This window comes from Salvia hispanica, chromosome 5 (genome assembly GCF_029641045.1).
Source record: "Salvia hispanica isolate PSC_SH4W2 chromosome 5, Shi_PSC_v1, whole genome shotgun sequence".
Lineage (NCBI taxonomy): Eukaryota > Viridiplantae > Streptophyta > Magnoliopsida > Lamiales > Lamiaceae > Salvia > Salvia hispanica.
In genome coordinates this window covers 28,238,853-28,261,785 of record NC_142696.1, presented here as the reverse complement: position 1 = coordinate 28,261,785, position 22,933 = coordinate 28,238,853, and the positions used below count along the sequence as shown (strand labels likewise).

The 22,933-nt window shown below is 38.1% G+C and overlaps 1 protein-coding gene and 1 long non-coding RNA gene across 2 annotated transcripts; both read right to left on the bottom strand.

The window, feature by feature from the left end:
* Positions 1 to 3,816: 3,816 nt before the first annotated feature.
* LOC125187487 (uncharacterized) lies at positions 3,817 to 11,878 on the bottom strand. The gene is made up of 2 exons (XR_016130601.1): positions 11,696 to 11,878; positions 3,817 to 4,032 (listed from the first exon to the last, which is right to left on the bottom strand). It is a non-coding gene; the product is annotated as an uncharacterized LOC125187487 (long non-coding RNA).
* Positions 11,879 to 18,830: 6,952 nt separating this feature from the next.
* Positions 18,831 to 22,490, bottom strand: GIP1 (GBF-interacting protein 1). Its single transcript, XM_089057903.1, has 9 exons — positions 22,331 to 22,490; positions 22,023 to 22,066; positions 21,864 to 21,906; positions 21,419 to 21,500; positions 20,732 to 21,345; positions 20,343 to 20,622; positions 19,973 to 20,201; positions 19,431 to 19,877; positions 18,831 to 19,259 (listed from the first exon to the last, which is right to left on the bottom strand). Exons 1-9 carry the CDS (start codon positions 22,488 to 22,490, stop codon positions 18,999 to 19,001), a joined length of 2,160 nt encoding a protein of 719 aa, XP_088914029.1. The 3' UTR covers positions 18,831 to 18,998.
* Between the last annotated feature and the right edge of the window lie 443 nt (positions 22,491 to 22,933).

Genomic DNA, 22,933 nt, shown 5'->3' with positions numbered 1-22,933 from the left:
CGATAGCCTTTTGTTGGATTTATTTGCTAAGACATTATTCTTCTTCTACTTAATTGTTCATTAAATGCTTTGATTAAATCCCTTTTTAAATGGAACCCTAGCCTATGATCTTTGATGCATTTAAGCCCGCTTAGTTAACGATCGCCGCATTTACTATACCCTAGATTTGCGGGTCGTTACAGCATATGCTTTGGGAGTGAAGCAGGAGAAGGGACATGGGAACTTAGCAGGTATGGGCACCTTACTCGACGTACCTGTTGTCTTGTTATTCAACACTGGTGCATCACACTCTTTCATATCTACCCCCTGCGTTGATACACTGAAACTTGTAACAAAACCAGTTGAGTCTAAAATTAGAGTATCATCACCGGTAGGAGGGATAATAGGTATCACACAGAAATGCTCAAACTTGGAAATCACCCTGGGTGACCATAAAATTTTAGCCAATGACTTGGGAGTCATGATGATGAAAGACGTCGATATCATATTAGGAATGGACTGGTAGTCCGAAAACCACGCCACTATCAAATGCAAGGAGAGGCAAATTTCGTTCCAAACCCCAGACAAAGAACCAATCCAATTCCACGGAATCACCATGGACAGACGTAAGTCCATCATCTCCGCTCTACAAGCAGCCACATTAGTAAGAAAAGGGTGTCCCGCTTACCTTGTTTACCTGAACAAGAAAGAAACAGAAGAAAGAAGAATTGAAGATGTGGAGGTCGTGCGTAAATTCCCCGACGTGTTTCCCGACGTATTGCCAGGTCTACCCCCAGACAGACAACTAGAATTCACCATTGACCTGGAACCCGGAGCTGCCCCGATATCGAAAGCACCATACCGAATGGCCCCTAAGGAATTGGGAGAACTCAAAATGCAACTACAGGAACTCTTAGACCTGGGATTCATCAGACCCAGTGTCTCGCCATGGGGAGCCCCTGTACTTTTCATCAAGAAGAAGGATGGAACCCTAAGAATGTGCATTGACTATCGGGAGCTGAACAAGCTAACACTTAAGAATAAATATCCCTTGCCGAGAATAGATGACCTGTTCGACCAGCTTAAGGGAGCTAGTGTATTCTCTAAGGTGGATTTGAGATCTGGGTATCACCAGTTGAAAATCAGACCGGCGAATATACCCAAGACAGCTTTTCGCACCCGATACGGCCACTACGAGTTTGTAGTGATGCCTTTTGGCCTTACAAATGCCCCTGCAGTGTTCATGGACTTGATGAACCGTGTATTCCACCCATACCTCGACAAATTCATCTTAGTCTTCATAGATGACGTCCTTATTTACTCAAAGACTAGAGCAGAACACGAAGAGCACTTGAGGACTGCCCTCGAAACATTGAGGACTGAAAAGCTCTACGCCAAGTTTAGTAAATGCGAGTTCTGGCTCAGTGAAGTGAATTTTCTCGGGCATATTGTGACAGTTGACGGAATTCGAGTGGACCCAGCAAAAGTGGAAGCTGTGCAGAACTGGAAATCGCCAACAAGCCCGAATGAGATCCGAAGCTTCCTAGGCCTGGCCGGCTACTATAGAAGATTCATCGAAGGATTTTCTAAAATTGCTAGGCCAATGACACAACAACTCAAAAAGGGTATTAAATTTGTGTGGACACCAGAATGCGAGGAATGTTTCCAGTTGCTGAAGAAGAAGCTGACAACGGCACCTGTGTTGGCTGTACCAGAACCGGGGACAAGCTATGTGGTCTACACTGATGCATCGAAAAATGGGCTTGGATGCGTATTGATGCAAAATGGGAAGGTCATAGCTTATGCATCCCGACAGCTTAGGCCCCACGAGCTGAACTACCCAACTCATGACTTGGAATTGGCAGCAGTGGTACATGCACTGAAAATCTGGAGACACCACCTATATGGAGTTAGGTGTGAGATTTTACTGATCACAAGAGTCTAAAATACTTCTTCGAACAAAAGGATCTGAACATGCGGCAAAGGAGATGGCTCGAATCGGTGAAAGACTATGATTGCGGCATCAACTACCACCCAGGCAAGGCTAACGTAGTAGCTGATGCACTGAGTCGCAAATCTCAACAATAAACAGGCCCAATTACTCAGGAAGAGGAAATATGGCGGGAATTTGCCAAAATGAATTTGGAGATAGTGGAAGCACCAGAGACGGTGGAAGCCAGGATTGCCACCTTGGTGATAAAGCCCGATTTGAGAGAACGGATAGTGGGAGCTCAGAGACAAGATGAAACCCTAGAGGGAGTACGAGTGAAAGTACGAACAGGTGACTCAAGCAGTTATAAGGAAGAAGCAAATAATGCCCTTACTTTTGAAGGAAGGTTGTGTGTGCCCGCAAATGACGAGCTCAAGGAAGAAATTTTGAGCGAAGCACACGACACCCCGTACACTGCCCACCCTGGCAGCACAAGGATGTATCAAGACTTGAAAAAGAAATTCTGGTGGGATGGTATGAAAAGGGACATAGTGTTGTTTGTTGAGAAATGTTTGGCGTGCCAACAAGTCAAAGCCCTGCACCAACGACCCTACGGTAAGTTGCAGCCCTTGGAGATTCCCGAATGGAAATGAGAGCACATAGCAATGGACTTCGTGACAAGTTTGCCAAAGTCCCGACGAGGAAACACTGCCATTTGGGTAATCATCGATCGCCTTACAAAGAGCGCACATTTCATTCCTATCCCTATTACATACGGATCGGAGAAGCTAGCCCAGCTATATGTACGAGAAATTGTGCGTCTACATGGAGTACCAGTGTCGATCACGTCTGACCGAGACACAAAGTTTACATCGAGACTATGGAAAAGCCTGCAAAGGGAGTTGGGTACAAAGTTAAATTTCAGCACAGCATTCCACCCACAAACCGACGGGCAGTCCGAGAGGACAATTCAAACTTTGGAAGATATGCTAAGGGCAGTGGTACTCGATAGAGGTGAGAATTGGGAATCCATTTTGCCACTAACAGAGTTTGCTTACAATAATAGCTATCAAGCCACCATTGACATGGCGCCATACGAGGCACTCTACGGGAGGAAGTGTAGGTCTCCACTTTATTGGGACGAAGTGGGCGAAAGGAAGGTGCTTGGCCCAGACTCGGTAAGTGAGATGATTGAAATAGTGAGGCAGATCCGAGGAAGAATCAAAGAAGCACAAGACCGACAAAAATCTTATTCCGATGCACGCCGGACAGAAATTGAAATTTAGCATAGGGGATAAAGTCTTCTTGAAAGTGTCTCCATCTAAAGGAATAGCTAGGTTCGGCATCAAGAGGAAACTGAAACCAAGATTTATCGGGCCCTATGAAATCCTAGAAGAAGTCGGTCCAGTAGCATATCAGCTAGCACTGCCACCAAGCTTTGGAAACGTACACAATGTGTTCCATGTCTCTCAACTTCGAAAGTACGTGTTCGACCCGAAACATGTGATCCGTCATGAAGAAATTACACTCGCACCAGACCTGAGCTACGAAGAAAAACCGATAGCAATTCTAGATAGAAAGGTGCAACAACTACGAAGTAAATCAATAACTACAGTGAAAGTTTTTTGGAGTCATCATGGGCAAGAAGAGGCAACATGGGAGCTAGAAGATAAAATAAAGGAGCAATACCCCGAATTGTTTGTTTAGAAAGTCTTCAAATTTCGGGACGAAATTTCTTTTAAGGGGGGTAGAATGTAACGACCCGATGCTTTATGATATTAATATTATTAAAATTTAGCCTCGTTATAATTAATTATACATTAGAATAGCTATGATATAAACGAATATCCCTCTTCGTAATAAATAATCAACCGTTGGGCTGTTTGGAGATCGAGCCAAGGCACACGTGAGAATAATATATGTAAATATACTAAATCCAAATGAAAGTTTGTCCAGTACATACGCGAGAAGTTCGATAAAAGCCTAATACCAAAATCCTATTCTGTTACATTAGATTTGAGACATGCTACCCTCGACAACCGTTCCATAATTGAGGTATATTTTGGCAAGGAAATTTGGTAGGTTGACGAGAGACCATCACTGACTCTTGCCAAGAGTTGTTCCTACAATAGAAACTGGAAGGGGTAAGATAAGTAAAATAGTAATAAAAATCTTTAATAGATTTGATAGAAGATCAAACCCAAATCCGGATTCCAGAATGGAGTAAAAAAATACTTGACTTGATGAAGGGCTGGGATTCATTCCCACATCAAATCGAAATCCTTTGAAGGATCATACCAAGTGGGTAATTTAATGCAATGGTAAAGGATCAATGACTCATGTTATTCCACCAAATACATGGAATACCTTTGACCGTAGGATTTGCAAATGGGGATATACACTTCTGACAACACAATTAATGAAGAGTATAATTGCCATAGACAATACCCAAATATTGGCAGAGATACTAATTGCCATTGTGAGAGAGGTGATAAAACAAATAAATCTTGACTGAGATACGATCATTTAAGAGGCCTGCTACTTGCTCAAATTTAGCAAGTATATAAACCCCAACTTCATTTTCAAACCACCCATCACTATCAAGTATCCAACTTTCCCCATAGCAACAAATCTCAGGAGGTACAAGGAATTCAGATAGTCAAGCCTAGTCAAGCCGTACAACTCAACGCACCTTTCACCGACCAAGGTAAGCCCAAAGTCCTTTTCACCCCCTCTCATGCACATACATACATTCATACTCAAGATTAGAACTTCTGTAGATGCACTAGGTAACATCAATATCACATGAGCTATCACCAAGATCCACAAGTAGCATGCTAAGAACAATACTTCTCTATGCTAATGAAATAGAAGAGCTGACATAAGACAGTAAATGCACTTATCTTAGGAGATGAAGCTGCCTGAGCTTCGGCAGAGAGCTTCGGCACTCCGCCGTCAATATAAATAGTTCCATATCCCCGAATCAACCATCAAAATCACAACTTTCATCCATCTACATGTTTTAAACAACAAAGACTTTACACCTAAATTAATAAAGTAAAAATCTAGAACACCTAGGATAAAGTTCTTACTGATTTGGAAAGTAGAGGGTGGTTGTGGTGTTGTCGGAGAAGGGTGTCTGTAATAGCAGAGTGTGGGGAGGCTGGCCGGCGGTGTAGTAACGGCGTGGAGGAGATGCCGGGGCCGCCGCTTGTGCATGCACAGCGGCGGCAGCAATGCATTCGGAGGGGAAGGCGACGGTGGTTGGGGCTGCGCGAGGCGACAGCAGCCTCCGTGGTGGCGGCTGACCTGAACGAGAGGGAGATCTGGAGATGACGGCGGTAGTTGTGGCTGCGCATGGTGGTGGCGATGCATCGCCGTTCTCGCTGCGGAGACGGCGGCGGTGTGGAGTAGGCCGAGAGGGAGAGAAGAGAGGAGAGAGAGAGGGAGAAGCCTCCGCCGCCGTCGCCGGCGGACTGCAGTGCTGGAAGTGATGGCGGCGGATGTGAGATGAAGAGGGAGCCGTCCCATTTTGTGGAGTGATTTAGGGATTTAGTGATGAAGGAGGAAAGGGAAAGCCTTTTTATATGGGTCTCTTTTATTTATTTGTCTTGGCCCTTGAAGTAATAAAATAGGGAATAAGTTGGTTGTAGTGAAATGATCCCAGAAACTCTTCCGTAAACTTATTTAATTAGGCTACAATTTAATAGCTCTTAACGAAAGGGTTTTAGTTTTTTTTTTTTTTTTAAAAAGCCTATGTTGAGTACAACTAAACTTTTATGCATATTAATTAAATAAGTATAGTTTCTCTTAGTGAAAATCTAGCTTAAATACGTGAACTGGACATATGCCAAATTATTATCATGTGGAATTTAATAGAAGGAACATATGGTGTTAGGTGCATTCTCAAATTTCTATATTTTTTTTAAAGATTTAAGAGCTCGATTTATTTTTCTTTTTCAAAAAAAAAAGGGAGAACTCGCGAGGAGTGTAACACCGAGAAGCAAGGATTCAACGCCTAAAAATCTCGGGAAGCGTACGAGGTGAACTTTTCTATCCTACATACTAATGTGGATAAAAAATAAAGTTATTTTCAAATGATTTTGAAAACTCGAACTTATGTTCGTTGCTCAGTTTCAAATGATGTTGTCTTGCCATAAATGTTTTGTATGATGCCTTTCTGTTGTTTACTTTGGCGTGAGGCCAAGTGATTTGTGAATCGAATTCGGGTCCAAGTGAGGGTGGTGTCCCTACTTGGACTAGTGTACACAGGAGACCTATGGCCAGAGGGCAGGTCTGGTGACCGAGGAAGGTGGCCACCTTCCCGGCACAAAAATGTTGATGTGACCGTGAGAGAACACCATCTCTACGGCACAAGATGATCAGATATGGCTAAGTACAGGAAAAGGGCCCAATGTGAATATTTTTAGTAAGCTTGGATCTTTTAAATAAAACCCCGAGTGTTACTGTGATAATGGCTTGACAATATTTTTTTTAGGTATATGTGTATATTTCGGCAATGTGTTCACTGAGTACTTTTTGTACTCAGCCCTGCATGTATTTCTAAATGTGCAGGTTGAGCGGTGACTGGGTGAAGTGAGTGTTGTTGATCCACCAAGAATAAACTCTCGGAGGTTCATGTCTCCATACATGGAACCGAGTTCTTTTGCTTCCGCGGTGCCTTTTTAAAGGCAACGTTTCTTTTATCTAAGACTCTGATATATTCTATTTTGTTTAAGACCTCGTTAATTTGAATATGTACGAACAACCGCTCGAGTCTGCATGATCGTGCGTATCTTGTGTTAAGTACTGTTTCCTTCATTGCATCTTGAATATTAAAGTATCGTTTGGCTTTTATTCTTCTCATTTCCCCCACTTCTTTCCCCCTCTTCTTCTATCCCCCCCCCCCTTAGTCACGGTACCCCGAGCTAGATTATCCTTAATCAGCTACGGTCGTGACAAAATGTCTCAATTAACAAGGAACAACGATAGTAACAGAAAAGAGAGTTACCTAGAGCTCCAACCACAATTTGCCAAGTTCGCTCGGGGTCGGAAGTGATGGCATCGTTCAGGGTCACAGCCCTTGATCGGATTCGGATAACGCTGCCCGGTTTGTTTGTGCAACGACGGTCGATCTTGGGATTCACGATCACAATGGTCGAACTTGGGAAAATGTTTTAGGCACCCAACATCTATATAAGGCAATCTATTGTAAATTGTAGTTAACACTTTCCAAAATGTAGTCAATAAACAAATTCCCCTTTTCTCTCCTTTCTCACAATCGACGGTTTTCATCTTCCTCCTTCCATGGAGGTTTCTCCATTCCTATTCAATTCTACATATTTTACATGGTATCAGTGACAAAAGCTTTTGCAATCTCTCTCTGATTTCTCTCATATCTCGATCTTCTCCGATCTATCTTCTTCTTCGTGATGAACAGCAATCGAGCCTTATCTCCCGATCTATTTCCTTTTTTGTTCATGATGAACAATCGTGGTGATTTGTTGCCGGAGAGTTCTCCGATCGACTGACCGCCGGCGAAAAAGTTTTTGATCTCCTCTCAGTTTTCAGATTTCTCTTTTCTCTCTCTATTTTTCATTTCATTTTTTTTTTTGAATCGGTTGATTTGAATCTCCGATCTGAATTTTTTTTTCTCATTAAAATTTCTCTGATTTCACCGATCTAAATTGGTTTTCTCTTTTCTCACAGATTGAAATAGGATTCTATGAATCTGAAATATCAAATTTGTTTCTCAATTTTAATCTCCGATTGAATTCGGTTTTCTCTATTCTCAAAGATTGAAATAGGATTCTATGAATCTGAAATATCAATCTCAATCTCAATCTCTGTTCTCTCATTGAATCTCTCCTTTTCCTTTCTCATTGTATTTGTATGATCCAAGTTTGTATCCTTTGTTTCTGGATTTGTATGATCCAGTCTCCGAATGATTCTCTGTTTTTTTTTTCTTTCTCTTGTTTTTTGGTGTTATGAGAAACTTTCTAGTCTCTGTTCTCAAGTTCAACTCTCTGTTCTCAAGACTGTCGCGTGGCATTTGTTGAATTGTGCTTCTGAAAATATTCTGATTGGATTGTGTTATTTGTTGTTGATAAGAAAAATTGGTTGTTTCCATCACAGTGGAAACCGAGCTCTTGTTTGAAGTATGTTAGGAGGTGTGTTTTGACTATACGAGAAGCTTTCTCAATTAGTGTTTGGTTGAGCAGCCTATTGCGATGAGGATCAAGATGTTTTTTTCCTTAGAGAATAACATGTAATTAGGTTTTAGATTAGCATTTATTTTGATGCTTCTTTTGTAGTTTGATGTTCTTGTCAAGATGCTAGCAATTGCTTCCATCTTGAGGGAGACTATTAGAATTAGAGAATAATTTTAGATTAGCATTTATTTCTCAGCCTATATAAGGCAATCTATTGTAAATTATAGTTAACACTTTCCAAAATGTAGTCAATAAACAAATTTCCCTTTTCTCTCCTTTCTCACAATCCACGGTTTTCATCCTCCTCCTTCCATGGAAGTTTCTCCATTCCTATTCAATTCTACATATTTTACACTCCATGTCGTTCTACGAAATCTATTGTCAAATTTATTTGACTACTTACTTTTTAGAGGGTAAAACTTTAATCTTATTCTAACTTTGCATATCAGTTTTAAAATATATTTGGAAATTTTCGAATCGTTGATTTGTTTCTAATTTTGCAACCAAAGTATTAATTTTTTTTAGTTTTCCTACCAATTAAAATTATTTTGATAAATTGTTTAGGCGTCACCATCGATATCAATCAAAATGATGCCACAATATAGGCATCAGTACGACGTCATATAATATTAAAATGAAATAAGTTTATATGTTGAATTAGAATTTGTATTAAGAAAGAATTAGATGGAAAGTAGTACTACAACAAATGAAATTATTTCATTTTATACATGCAGCGTCGGTGTGTTGCCTATATTGAAGCGTTGTTCTGGCTGACGTTGGATAGTATTACTATATATCACATGATAAATCCATGAAAATGAGAAAGCTAAAACCTTGATTGATTGAATAATAGAACCTACTAATAATTTAGTAATTTAAAAATTGATTTTAAAATTGATATACAAAATCTACGACAAAAATTTATCAATTTACAAATACATACTCCTATTTTAGAGGGAAAATTACTGAAAAAATCATGCAGTTTGATTAAATATTGGTCAAGTCTCACAATTTTAAAAACCAATTAAGAAACCCTGATGTTTGGGTTTGATATGGCACCAAAAATATCAGATAAAAAAATTTGGTTAAAAAACCTAAAAAGTTATATGTGGAAGATATCAACTATGAACAAAACAATGTAATCTATTCATAAGTAAAAGGAAATTATTTAAATAAAAAAAATATATTACACCATGGAATATTGAAAATAACCCAAACTTTTTTTTTGTACTAGCTTATTTTAAAACGAACTAAAATTAAACAAAACTCTTATTTTTATTATTTTTGTACTTGATTTTACATGATTTTTATTATTATATTTTTGCAATTTATCTTATTTTAAATGAACTTTTTTTATATATCCATTACTACCTTTATCCATAAAAAATAAGTTTGCATTGTACAACATGATTTTTAATGAAAAACATTAAATTAAGAGAAAGAAATAGAAGAAAAAGTAGTTCAATTGTAGACACAAACGAATCTAAATGGAAAAACATACTACATCTGTCCCTGAAAATTTGATACATATTACCATTTCGGTCCGTCCCTGAAAATTTGATACACTTCACTTTTACCATTTTTGGTAGTGGACCCCATATTCCACTAACTCATTCCTACTTACATTTTATTATAAAACTAATACTTTAAAAGTAGGACCCACATCCCACCAACTTTTTCAACTCACTTTCCATTACATTTCTTAAAACTCGTGTCGGGTCAAAGTGTAGCAAATTTTGGGGGATGGAGGTAGTAACTATCATTTAAATACGATGATAAAATTAAATAATTTTTCAAAACTTTCGTGGGGCATCATAATTCATTATAATGTGGCAACAATATAGGCCTGGGTAAACGGTTCCTCGATTATCGGTTAAACGATAGTCCAGGTTAACGGTGTTCGGTCGTTACCAATTTTGTATTTTGATTGAAGTAGGTTAGTATGGTAACCGATCAGTTCGGTTAATAATAGAACTGACTCAATAGTTAACCGACCCTCAAAAAGGGTCCAAACATAACATGTACTGTCCCGGTCTCTAATTCGGTTTTCAGTTAGAACCAATCAATTACCATACTAACCGAGGAACAAAATTGAATTCTCAATTAGAAAAAACAGAAAATAGCGTATGCTAGATTTGATCCTTGGTCTAGCGAGTGTATAGAAGACCATTAAACTAGTTGCACTACGTAGATATCATTGAGAATAAAAATTAGATAATTAAATTCAACAATTAGTTGCGCAACTAAATTTCAGTAATTAGATACTACCTCTATCCTTGAAACTTTGACACAGTTTACTATTTCGGTTCATCCCTAAAAGTTTGACACATTACACTTTTACCATTTCTGATAGTGGACTCCATATTCCACTAACTCATTCCTACTTACATTTTATTATAAAACTAATACTTTAAAAATAGGACTCACATCCCACCAACTTTTTCAACTCACTTTCCATTACATTTCTTAAAATCCGTGTCGGGTCAAAGTGTGTCAATATTTGGGGGACGGAGGTAGTAACAAATACTCCCTCTGTCCCAGATAATTTGCGACACTTTGACCCGGCACGGGTTTTAAGAAATCTAATGGAAAGTGAGTTGAAAAAGTTGGTGGGATGTGAGTCCTACTTTTAAAGTATTAGTTTTATAATAAAATGTGAGTATGAATGAGTTAGTGGAATATGAGGTCCACTACCAAAAATGGTAAAAGTGAAGTGGGACAAATTATATGAGACAACCCGAAATGGTTCGAATTATCTGGGACGGAGGGTGTAGTTGCGAACTAAATTCAACAAACATTCATTTCGTTAGCGTTGTTCATGAGCTATTTTACAATTCATTTCTTTGATAATGTAACTCTATTAATGATAACTAATTCAGGTATGCTTTAACACTAATATGAAAATATTATAAATATTTATTAACTGAAAATTAAAATTAAATCTAGGTATGCTTTTACACTAATATGAAAATATTGTAAATATTTATTAACTGAAAATTAAAATTAAATCTTAACAGCAGTTATTGGTTAATATCTTAACCATTCAGTAATAATCGAATCGGCTAGTGAAGTAACATAATTAGAGTTCGAGTCGGTATCGGTTAGTTTTACGACCCTTTTATTTATCCAAGCCTAGACAACATCAATCATTCTATTTATCTTAAATTCCCACTTTCAATAAAATATATTCTTGATAATTACTACTTCTTATATCTATTCTCTAATCATAAAATCCTTTAACTTCAATATTCTAATTAACTTCCATCGAATACTATTATTAATTCTCGCAACATCACTTAATTAGATATATTATCTTCCATCAAATATCATTAATTAGCTTAACTCAAATAAAGCCCAATGTCCAATTAATTAGTATCGAACACTTAGTATAAGAACTCTTGATATTAACATTATCAATCAGTTACACATGAACCTTTATACTATATCATAGCAAAATGAATACATAATATTCACTCATATATATATTTAACATGTCCAAATCCTACCGAGCATAAACGATCAATAATTCAAAAATTTTCTAACTTCAAAAAACTAACTGGGATAATAGTCATACCTTGATTCAGCAATGAACGACGATTACATGTTCGATTCTCCTTGAAACTTCACTTCATATTAACAATGTTTAGTGTACTCATTCTCGAAGGAAAATGCTTGGTGTGTATTTTATCTTTATTTTCTGTGTTAGGGACGATTCTTGCTGCCCAAACATAAGAGAAGGAAAACTAGTCCACTGCCCTTATGATTAACCAATGACTTATTTGTATGGCTATCAAAAACACACGTTGCACCACTTAAATTAAAAGAATTTTTTGTCAATGTGACTTGTAAAAAAGCCTACTTATCTTTTCCTATGTGCTATATTTATTTCTTAGATAATTTTAATTATTTTGTATATTTTATTTATCATATTTAATTTAATGATATACTCCTATATTTTCTTATTCTTCGTGTAGCAAAATAAACATTAAGAATATATATGAGATCTAAATCATGACTCCTTACGTATATATTATTCTCAATGTCCCACAAGAATAAGCAAGACTTGCTTATTATACGCCCTCTCCCAAGATTGAAGTGGTACCCTTTTCCGCCTCTCGTTTGCTGTTGCTTGCTTGAATACAGGTTCAAAGACTGCCCCCTTCTTTCTTGTTTTTTTTTTTTCTGCTTGGATACACTTTTTTGGATATCTTCTTTGGATGTTATTCTGTGCCGTGCTCATCTATGCTGTTAGCTTAGCAAGACTCACACACCTTGATTATCTCACACACTCACTCGGTATGAACAATCACTCACACACACAGAGAACACACACTAGAATCTTGATGAAAATTGAGAGAGATTTCTTGGAGAAAGGGATTCTCTTTTTATTGGCTAAAATTTGACTCTAAGATACAAGAATGTTAGCTATTTATAGCTGACACTAAAAGTGGTAACTGCCACTAACAAACAGAATCAAGAAACAAGAAATAGAAGCCTCAACGGCTACTTTCTAACAAACTAACTAACTCTCAAACGGCTAGTTTCTAGCTCTTAATTTCTGCTTCATTTCTTCACATTCTAGAACCTGAGTGTGAACTCAATCTAACAAATCTCCACCTGAGTACACAGCTCAGTTCTTGCAGCAAACATTAATCAATTTCTTGCAATGATCAAACTTGTCCCCTCCAAGGGACTTAGTGAGCATATCAGCTGGATTGTGCAAAGTGTCAATCTTGACCACCTTCACTCTTCCTTTCTCAACTTCATCTCTAATGAAATGTAGCCTCACATCTATGTGCTTGCTCCTCTCATGAAAATATTGATGTTTAGCCAAGCACATAGCTGAGCTACTATCACAATGTACCACCATGGTCTTCTGATTCAAACCAAACTCTGAGATAACACCTTGAATCCAGAAACTCTCTTGCACAGCTGCTGTGAGAGCCATGTACTCAGCCTCTGTTGTTGACAAAGCCACAACACTCTGCAGCCCTGACTTCCAGCTGATCACAGTGCCAAACAAAGTAAAAAGATAACCAGTTTGGGACTTTCTATTATCAAGATTTGTAGCATAGTCTGCATCACATTATCCCACCACCAACTCTTCACTCTCCTTATCACAGCCACTAAACACAATACCCCAACTACTAGTGTTCTTCATATACCTCAAAATCCATTTAAGAGCATTCCAATGCTCCTTCCCAGGATCAGCCATATATCTGCTAGTTACTGAGATAGCATGGGCCAAATCTGGCCTAGTACAGATCATAGTGTACATGACACTTCCAACCACATTAGCATAAGGAATAGACTCCATCTCCCTTGCTTCTTGCATAGACTTAGGGGCCTGCTCCTTAGATAGTTTAAAACTCTGTGATAGAGGAGTTGAAGCAGCTTTGGCATTATCCATCTTGAACCTTATCAGAACCTTCTCAATATAATCAGTTTGAAATAGCCATAGTTTCTTAGAATCTCTGTCTCTCTCAATGTTAATCCCCAGGATCTTTCTTGCTTCACCCAGATCCTTCATTTCAAAACAAGACATTAGATCTGCCTTAACCTTATTCATCTCAGTCATAGATGGTCCAGCAAGGAGCATGTCATCCACATAAAGTAGTAGATAGGCAACTGGTGTACTCCCCTTCTTCTTTATGTAAATGCAGTCATCAAACTTTGATCTTACAAAGCCAATACTCATCATTTGCTCATCAAATTTCCTGTTCCACTGCCTGGGGCTTTGTTTTAACCCATAGAGACTTTTCTTCAACAAGCAGACCTTACTTTCCTCTCCAATCTTCACATACCCCTCAGGCTACTCCATGAAAATAGTCTCTTCAAGGTCTCCATTGAGAAAAGCAGTCTTCACATCAAGCTGTTGTAACTCCCAATTGAATTTATTAACTACAGCCAGCAAGATCCTGATAGAGGTGTGCTTCACAACTGGAGCAAACACCTCATTAAAATCCACACCCTCCTGCTGTGTAAACCCTCTTGCCACCAACCGAGCCTTAAACTTAATTTTGGTCTTGTCAGTGGCTTCAACTTTCCTCTTAAACACCCACTTGCAACTCACAGGTTTCCTTTCTTTCCCACCAGAACTTAGCTGAGATTTATCCACCAAAATCCATGTCTTATTCTTGAGTAAAGACTCAATTTCATCATTCATAGCTTCTATCCATCTCTTTCTATCTTTACTCTTCATAGCTTCATTGTAAGTGAGAGGATCAGTAAGCTCAATATTCTCAGCAGCACACAATGCATAATAGACCTCATCAGAGTATTTCTTAGGAGGTCCCACATTTCTTTTGCCTTTATCTCTGGCAATCTGGTATTCCCTGGCAGGCTCAGATGTTGCTCCACCTTGACTAGAACCACCTTCATCCTCAGTCTCTGACTCACTCTCAGAGCCACTAGCTCCACCTTCACCCAAGCCACTAGACTCCACCCTGAAGAAGTCACTGTCATCTTCATTATGAGATAAGTCATTCTTTAGATAAGGCATGTGAGTTTCAGTGAACACCACATCCCTACTAATAATCACCTTTTGATTTCCAGGCTCAATGCACCAGAGCCTATAACCTTTTACTCCCCTCTGATAACCAAGCATGAAACACCTCAGTGCCCTAGCTTCAAGTTTACTTTGTCTAGCATGTGCAAATGCTGCACACCCAAACACCCTGTACCTTGTGTAATCACTATGAGCTCCATACCACATAAAATCTGGAGTTTCTGACTGTAGCAGGGCATTTGTTGATTAGCAAAGCAGCAGTATATACTGTCTCTCCCCAGAACTTGCTGCTCAAACCAGAGCCTAGAAGTAGACACCTAACCCTCTCCATAATAGTTCTGTTCATTCTTTCTGCAACCCCATTTTGTTGGGGGTTGCAGGGGACTGTCCTGTGTCTCTTCATCCCTTTCTCTTTGCAAAACTGATCAAACTCAGAGGATAAAAATTCTAGGCCATTATCAGTCCTAAGGCACTTCACACTCTTGCCTTTCTCTAACTCCACCTCCTTGCACCATATTCTAAACTTAGAGAAAGTCTCTGACTTATCTTTCAAGATATACACCCATAATTTTCTAGTGTAATCATCAATAATAGACAAGTAAACCTCCCTCCACCTACTGAATTTACAGGAGAGGGTCCCCAAAGATCACTATGAATATAATCAAGAGGGGAAGTAGATGAGTGTGTACCAGTTGGGTATGGAGCTTTCTTAGCTTTCCCCAGAATGCACTGCTCACAGGGATCCATCATCTTATAGCTACTCTCAGGAATCAGCCCCTTCTTCACTAGCTCTTTCATACTCCCTTCTGCTGGATGGCCAAGTCTCATATGCCACAGCCTTAAATTTCCATCAGAAGCTGCATAGCTTTCACCATCAACAGCCCTAGCAGTGAGGTAGTAAAGAATGTGGTCTCTGTCAGCCTTCATGATTACTTGATCCCCTGATCTCACAAACATTTTTCCTTGATTTAACAAGATGTTGAATCTTTTCTGCTCCAACATCCCCAGAGAGATCAGATTTCTTCTCACCTCAGGGATAAACCTCACTTCAGTCAAGATATTGATAGAGCCATCTTGGAGTCTCAGCTTCACATTTCCAACCCCTCTGATCTTACAAACATGATTATTTCCCAGTAGAACTGTTCCATCTGCCTCCTTGAGATCATGAAACCAGCTCTTGTTGGGGCACATGTGGAAGCTGCATCCAGAATCCATAATCCACCTCTAACTCACCCCTTTATCTACAACATTTAGGAGTTGGGCAGGAGGATCTACACCCTCTACACAATCAGAGGAGTTCTGACTCTTGCCCTCAGATGCTTGCTTCCTCTTCCAAGCAAAGCAATCCTTCTTTAAATGTCCAGGTTTCTTGCACCAATGGCATGACCTAGTTTCTTTCTGAGTATCAGAGGTGGAACCCTTGGAATTTTCCTCATACTTCTTCTTGAACTTAGGCTTCTTGAATTTCTTGACATTAAGAGCCTCTGGAGCTTGCACATCAGTGCCTTTACTGTTAGTCTTCTGAAGCTCCTTGGCCATAAGAGCTGAGTATACCTCGGTGTAAGTGATAGGCTTATCTCTGCCATAGATTATGGCATCACTCAGTTGATCATAGGAGCTAGGAAGATCATTGAGTGTCAAGATAGCCTTATCTTCATCTGAAATCTTCACATCCACAGAGCCAAGATCATCAATAATCTTGTTGAACTCCTCTAACTGCTCTATGATGGATGTACCTGCAGCAAAACTGTAGGAGTATAGCCTCTTCTTTAGGTAAAGTCTATTTGCTAGGGACTTAGCCAAATAGACTTCATCTAGTTTTTCCAGAATCCCCACAGCAGTCTTGCATTCTTGAACATCTCTGAGCACTTTGTCTCCCAGACACAAGATCACTGCACTGTGGGCTTTGAGTTGCATCTCTTCCATCTTTGCCTGGGACTTTTCATCAACAGCTGGAGCCTTTCCCTTCTCTGCAGGTGCAAGAACCGCAGCCAACCCTTGCTGAATCAACACAGGCTTCATTTTCATCTTCCATAGCCCATAATCATTTTTGCCCGTGAACTTCTCTGCATCTAGCCTTGCTGCCATCTTGAAAATCGCCTGGAACTCGGCTTCAAGAACTTCCACAGACGGCGCCACTTGTTAGCTTAGCAAGACTCACACACCTTGATTATCTCACACACTCACTCGGTATGAACAATCACTCACACATACAGAGAACACACACTAGCATCTTGATGAAAATTGAGAGAGTTTTCTTGGAGAAAGGGATTCTCTTTTTATTGACTAAAATCTGACTCTAAGATACAAGAATGTTAGCTATTTATAACTGACACTAAAAGTGGTAACTGCCACTAACAAACAGAATCAAGAAACAAGAAATAGAAGCCTCAACGGCTACTTTCTAACAAACTAACTAACTCTCAAACGGCTAGTTTCTAGCTCTTAATTTCTGCTTCATTTCTTCACATTCTAGAACCTGAGTGTGCACTCTATCTAACATATGCCTTGATTGTTTTTTAGTTTTGTTTCGTTATGTTTGAGTACACTGTGTTGTCTTGAGGCAGCTTGTCTTGAGCAGCTTGTTTGGGACAGGTTTTCTGTCGTTGTTGCTCTTTAGTTCATTATTCTTCATCATTTCTGTTTTATGAAAAAAAGAATATGCAATTTGTGTTGGATACAAATTTTAATGCATAATTAGTAAAATAAGAGAGCAGTAGAAAAAAAAATTAATTAAAATTTTGCAATTTTTTTAAGGAAGTCAGTATAAAAATTTATATTATTTTTTATTGAGATAATAGCACTATTTAAATCATGATATTTTGCCAAATTTTAGTTATATTTGTATATCATAATATCGATGTCTTTTAGTGATATTGAAATTAAATTATTTTGATAATAAAAAAGAAATAAAAGTGATTTTATATAAATCTTTTGAAAAAAGTAAAATTTGACATATTTTATTTTTGTTAACAAAAATTAACATAATTAATTTGATTAAATATAGTAAAGAGAAAGTGCATAAAATTATATTGGAAATAACTTTTCTTTCCACAAAATGAGATCTACTTGTCAATATTTTAATAGTGTACTAAGAAATGTAGTATACTTTAGGGCTGTCAAATCATGTGGGTTGGGTCGCTATCGTGTCAACCCATTATCGACCTAACCCAATAAGGTCAAACCCAACCTAACCCGAAATCATCGGGTTCTTATCGGGTCCCAACCCAATGGGTTCGTATCGGATTCGTGCGTGTTATCGCGTACCCAAAAAAAAGTCAACCCTCTGCTAATGATAGTAAGTTAGCTTGGCACGACACGATAACGACCAAAACATGATGCAATTATACGATTTAAACATGATATTACACGATAAAATAAAAAGATTGTAATATTAAATCTAAATAATAAAATTAAATAATTAAAAAAATTAATTTTTAATAAAATCCAAGTATAATATTTTTTTAAAATTCAAAAAAAATTAATTAATATTTTTTTATAAATAAAATTAAAGTATAGTATTTTTTTAATTAATTAAAATTAAAGTATGATATTTTTAATTAATTAAAATTAAATTATAATATTTTTTAATCAATAAAATAACTAAAATTAAAGTTTAATAATTTTTTAATTAATAAAAATAATTATTATTTTCTTAACGTATAACCCAAACCCGACCCGACCCAACCCGTTATCTTCGTGTTCTTATTGAGTCGACCTTATAAAGATCCAAATGCGAAATGTCCGTGTTCGTGTCGTGTTAACTTTGTGCGGGTCCGTGTCTTATAAAAAATTGTCAGCCCTAGTATACTTTGTATTAGGTGATTCATGCAATCTGATCCATAAACTATGTGCAAAAAGAAATTAATAACAAATTTTTTTTCTTTAAGCTAGCGTTTTCTTCATGATGAAAAAAGTTAAATAGCATTCGACAATTGAGAAATAACATACAAATGAACAACACAAATACATGAAAAGAGTCGAAGTGCTGGGATATTTTTTTTTAACTGAGAAAATTAAGTTCAGAGTTTGAGATACTCTTCTATAATAATATCATTTCAAGAAATAAAAAGTTTCACATTTCCTGATTGAAGAAAACTTAATTTTTCATAAGAGGAAAAAAACCACAAATTCATGCATACAGAAACAATACAAAAACGGAGATAAGATTAGTCAGTTTGGCAGTTATGAGTGTCTAGAAATATAAGCTTATTGTCTTTGCTACTCCATGAGGGAATGAATGTATTACATATTGAAGAAACAAAAACTAGCAAGAACAAAAATTAATTGCAGACTTATCATCTACTAAAAATAATTATTTGATAATAATCTCATATCCGCGTTGGATATATGTACACACACGGTAGAATCAAACGTTTTCTCTCCTATTCATCTGGCCGTAGTGTTGAGGCAGAGGGAGCAGCTGCTGTTGTGGTTGAGAAGAATAAGAAGTCAGAGCCACCTCACCGGTTGCTTGCTGAGGTTGATGCACTGACCGCGGCCCTGCCATGCTCTGATGGTATATACCACCAAACGAACTGCGCCCTGCTGCTTGATACGCTTGTGGAACGTTGTACACCATATTCGTCTGCACACCTGATGGATCATGTAACACGTGCATATCCTCGTTCTAGAAACAAATTAACAGACTCGTGATCAAACCATAATTTTCAAATAGTGATGCATATCAAGAAAGTAATTTCTAGTAATAATTTAGCCTATCTGATTGAGATAAATGGTACTGAAAATGTCCTTTTAACCAGTTTTTCCATTGATCAGTTTCATAGCCCGGAAGTGTCACCTGTTTGATTGTGGAGTACATATTCTTGTCCTTTAGCTCTGTTCCTGAGTTATCATGAGCACCGGTGGAGCCATAGCCCAATCCAGATGTTCCATACGAGCTGTAGCCAGAAGATATTCCGTAGTGGGTCATGTTTCCCGGCTTGTAAGACGGTGGTGGGACAGGGAGTTTAGCACCCGGAGCAGCAGAAGTTGGTGGCATGTAGATGTTGCCTGCTGAAGGTTGATGAGGGAACCCGCTGTGGCTGAGCAGCTGGTGCGCGTGCTGGGGTGGCATATACAGCTGTGAATAGTAAGGATTGTACGGTATGTAATTCGCAGGATATGTTTGGCGGAGGTAAGGATATATCTGTGGTTGCGATACGGCAGCAATAGAGCCCTGAGGAATTCCTCTTGGTTGAGTCATAGTTGGAGTTGAAGATGTTGATAGAACCACTGAGTTTCCTCCCTAGATAAATATCAACAACGAAGAATAATGGCGAAAGTTCAAAATAAGCAACTCTGATGAGTATAATGATAATCTAAAATGGCAACATAGCATGCCTGTGTTTCAAGTTGGACAGCAGGAGGTACGAGTTTCAGACCGTAGTCTGATGTAGCAGGTGGGTTGTGAGATCCTCCTACCGGTTGCAGAATTTCCTCTTTTGACTGGCCATATCTCAGCGACACCGCATTTTCTTGTGATGGTTTTATGTCTACGAGCACATGGGGTGGGGCAGGGGGGCGATCAAGATAGTTGCTGCATCCAGATACCGAGGAAGAAGACTGAGGTCTGCACCCAATGATGACTATAAATGTCATTTGCTATTTAACCTCAGTCTGCTGTTGACATATAAATATATAGTGCTTGCAAATTAAAGCAAGGAGACTGTAAAGCTCTACTTGTAAAGGAGAAAAATGTTTTCTAGCTTACATTACTGAAGGTTCCTTGGAAACCTCAATATCGATGCCATTTGATGCATCCGTAGGACTGGAGCCGTTGCTCTCTTGTAGAGAAGACTCCAGACTTCCAAACATGATAGAGTTTTTAAAAGCCTCAGGGACATATAGATTATTTGGGAAAATCACAGAATGTCTAGCCGAATGTAGCTTAGCATCAACTTCAGAAGTAGTTATGTCCGGACTAGGATCCTCCACAGTAGAAAGAGAATGAAGATTAGTTTCTGATGAAACCACCTCAGCTTCAGACATCCCTGGGACATCGTTCGGAAGAATATATCAATAATAAACAGAAAGCAAATTATCCGATGCTGACACAGCTCTACTAGACCATGTTTACCACATAAAGATGCGGAAAAATACCTTTAGAAGGAGTGTTATCCGGTTGAACTAAGCAAGTTTCTTGATGACCCTTGGCATCAGCAGCAGTGGGGCGAGTAGTTGAAGACGGAAGTCTTGTAGATTCAGACTGACTACTTCCAACTCCCTCGTATTCTACAGGTTGCGTCTCACTGGTCATGCCGACAGATCCTTGGCTAAATGTCGCATTGTGAACACCGCTCATTTTGCTGTCTTCCAGGAGACTAGCACTGATTTCAGAAGCATTGCGCGGATTACCCGTCTCACGCTGAATTATACCAACAGAGGCAGGGTTCCGTGGATTGAGAGACGGCACTAAGACAGGATCAGTTGCAGAAGAGTACAATCCAACACTGTTCCCAACTTGATTACATTTCGGCTTCAAATTCCCACCTGGAGTTCTTGCAGTGGAGGCAATGGTAGGTGTCGAAGTAGGAGTAGGGCCGGGATCTATATTTGCAATATGCTTCACTGAAATAGCCCGCAGAGATTGCAATCTTTTCGACGTACCATCACAAACACTTTTAGTTTCTTTAGCAGCACCTTTGATATTCTGCTCAGCTATTTGCGAGTTCCATTCATGGATCGGGCTTCCATTGTACGCAGCACTTGTGTAACTAAATAACGATTCCACAAACCGGTAGTTAGCCCGTAGAAATAAATCAGAATAGCTGAGATAAGAACTTTTACCTATTTCTTTCTTTCTGCTCAACTGCCACAAAAGATTTAGAATCTCTCCCCATACTAACATTTGGTCGTCTCCCAGTCCTACCTACAACATCTCAAGAGTTTTAATATAGGCAATGGAATAATACTTTTCTCACAAACAAGGATTAATAGGAAGACATAGACACCACTTTCCATCTCCAAACCACAAATTTTATATCCCACACTAAGCATCAGAGCAGTGAAAATTTGACTGTCCCTTATAAAAAGAATACAATATCCATCTTGTTAAAGAGAAAATGGAAACCATTTATTTAGAATTTCTAAGAATTTCTAACAAAGCCATTTAGGGACAGACACAAGTAGGTAGTTTCCCATCCTATATTAAAAAGAAAATTGTGAGGAATGACATCAAAATCATTTAAGCGGGCAGTGAGCTATCGATGTTTAGGCAACTCGGAAGGTATACCAGCAGAAGAGTAACGGTTTCCACCGCCCCTACTCCCTCGCCGCTGAGTCACCTGGAAAGAAAATAAAATCAGTAGTAAATCCATATATTTTTAAAAAAATAAAAGGCAGACAAGTGAAGAAAGTGTAGAAATGGAACATGCCCAATGAACTCAAATACCACTTTCCTCCGGTCACGTTTCCTCTTAACCTCATGAAATGTATCTGCAGAAAAGAAACAGTAAGCAATGCAGTCTACTCTAAACAAATTGAGTTCATATCAAATTCTTATTAAACAAGCTTGTTTTATAGCTAGATGCTGTATTAGCTTCTCAATTCCACATTTAGACAATAAAATTACAAAACCGATTTAAATATCCAAAATTTTAAACTTTGATCAATCTCTCAGATCAGGTGATAATCGACAAAATTGATTAAATATTAGTATAAAAAAATAACATGCATGGGATTATATATAAATTAATATACCAAGATAGAGGAGTTTCTGAGCGGTTTCATTTGGATCCATGTTGCATTCTTTGAGCATGGCGTGGATGTCTTCATCGCTGTGTTGGCCGGCAATCTCCTTGATATCCTCAATCGTCCTTCGCAGACTCTCCGATACCGAAACCCTAGAAAACTCGCTCATCCTCTTTCGCTTCTTAGTTAGTATTCACCAATTGATTTGAAATATATATTACTCCAGCATGCACGCCTGATGGATCAAGTGAGATTGTGCTCGTGCAATTATTTTATTTTATTTATTTATTTGATATTATAGAGAAAACTAGCAAATTGAATTTTGATTTTTTATGAATTTTGTAAAATTAAAATTTTTAATAATATTTTTAATATATTAAAATCAAACTAAATATATAAATTAAAACAAACAATATTAAACAAGAATGATGAGGAGCTCACATAAAGTAATTAAGTAGCGTATATGCATCATTCATCACGATATATAGAAAATGCAAAAGACAAAATGGTGAAATTTAAATGAGAACAAAAAAAGTTTGTATAATTGATATTCATGGTTTAATTTAATTTAAGGTTTATTATCATAAACAATGTTACTGTGTTATCTTATTA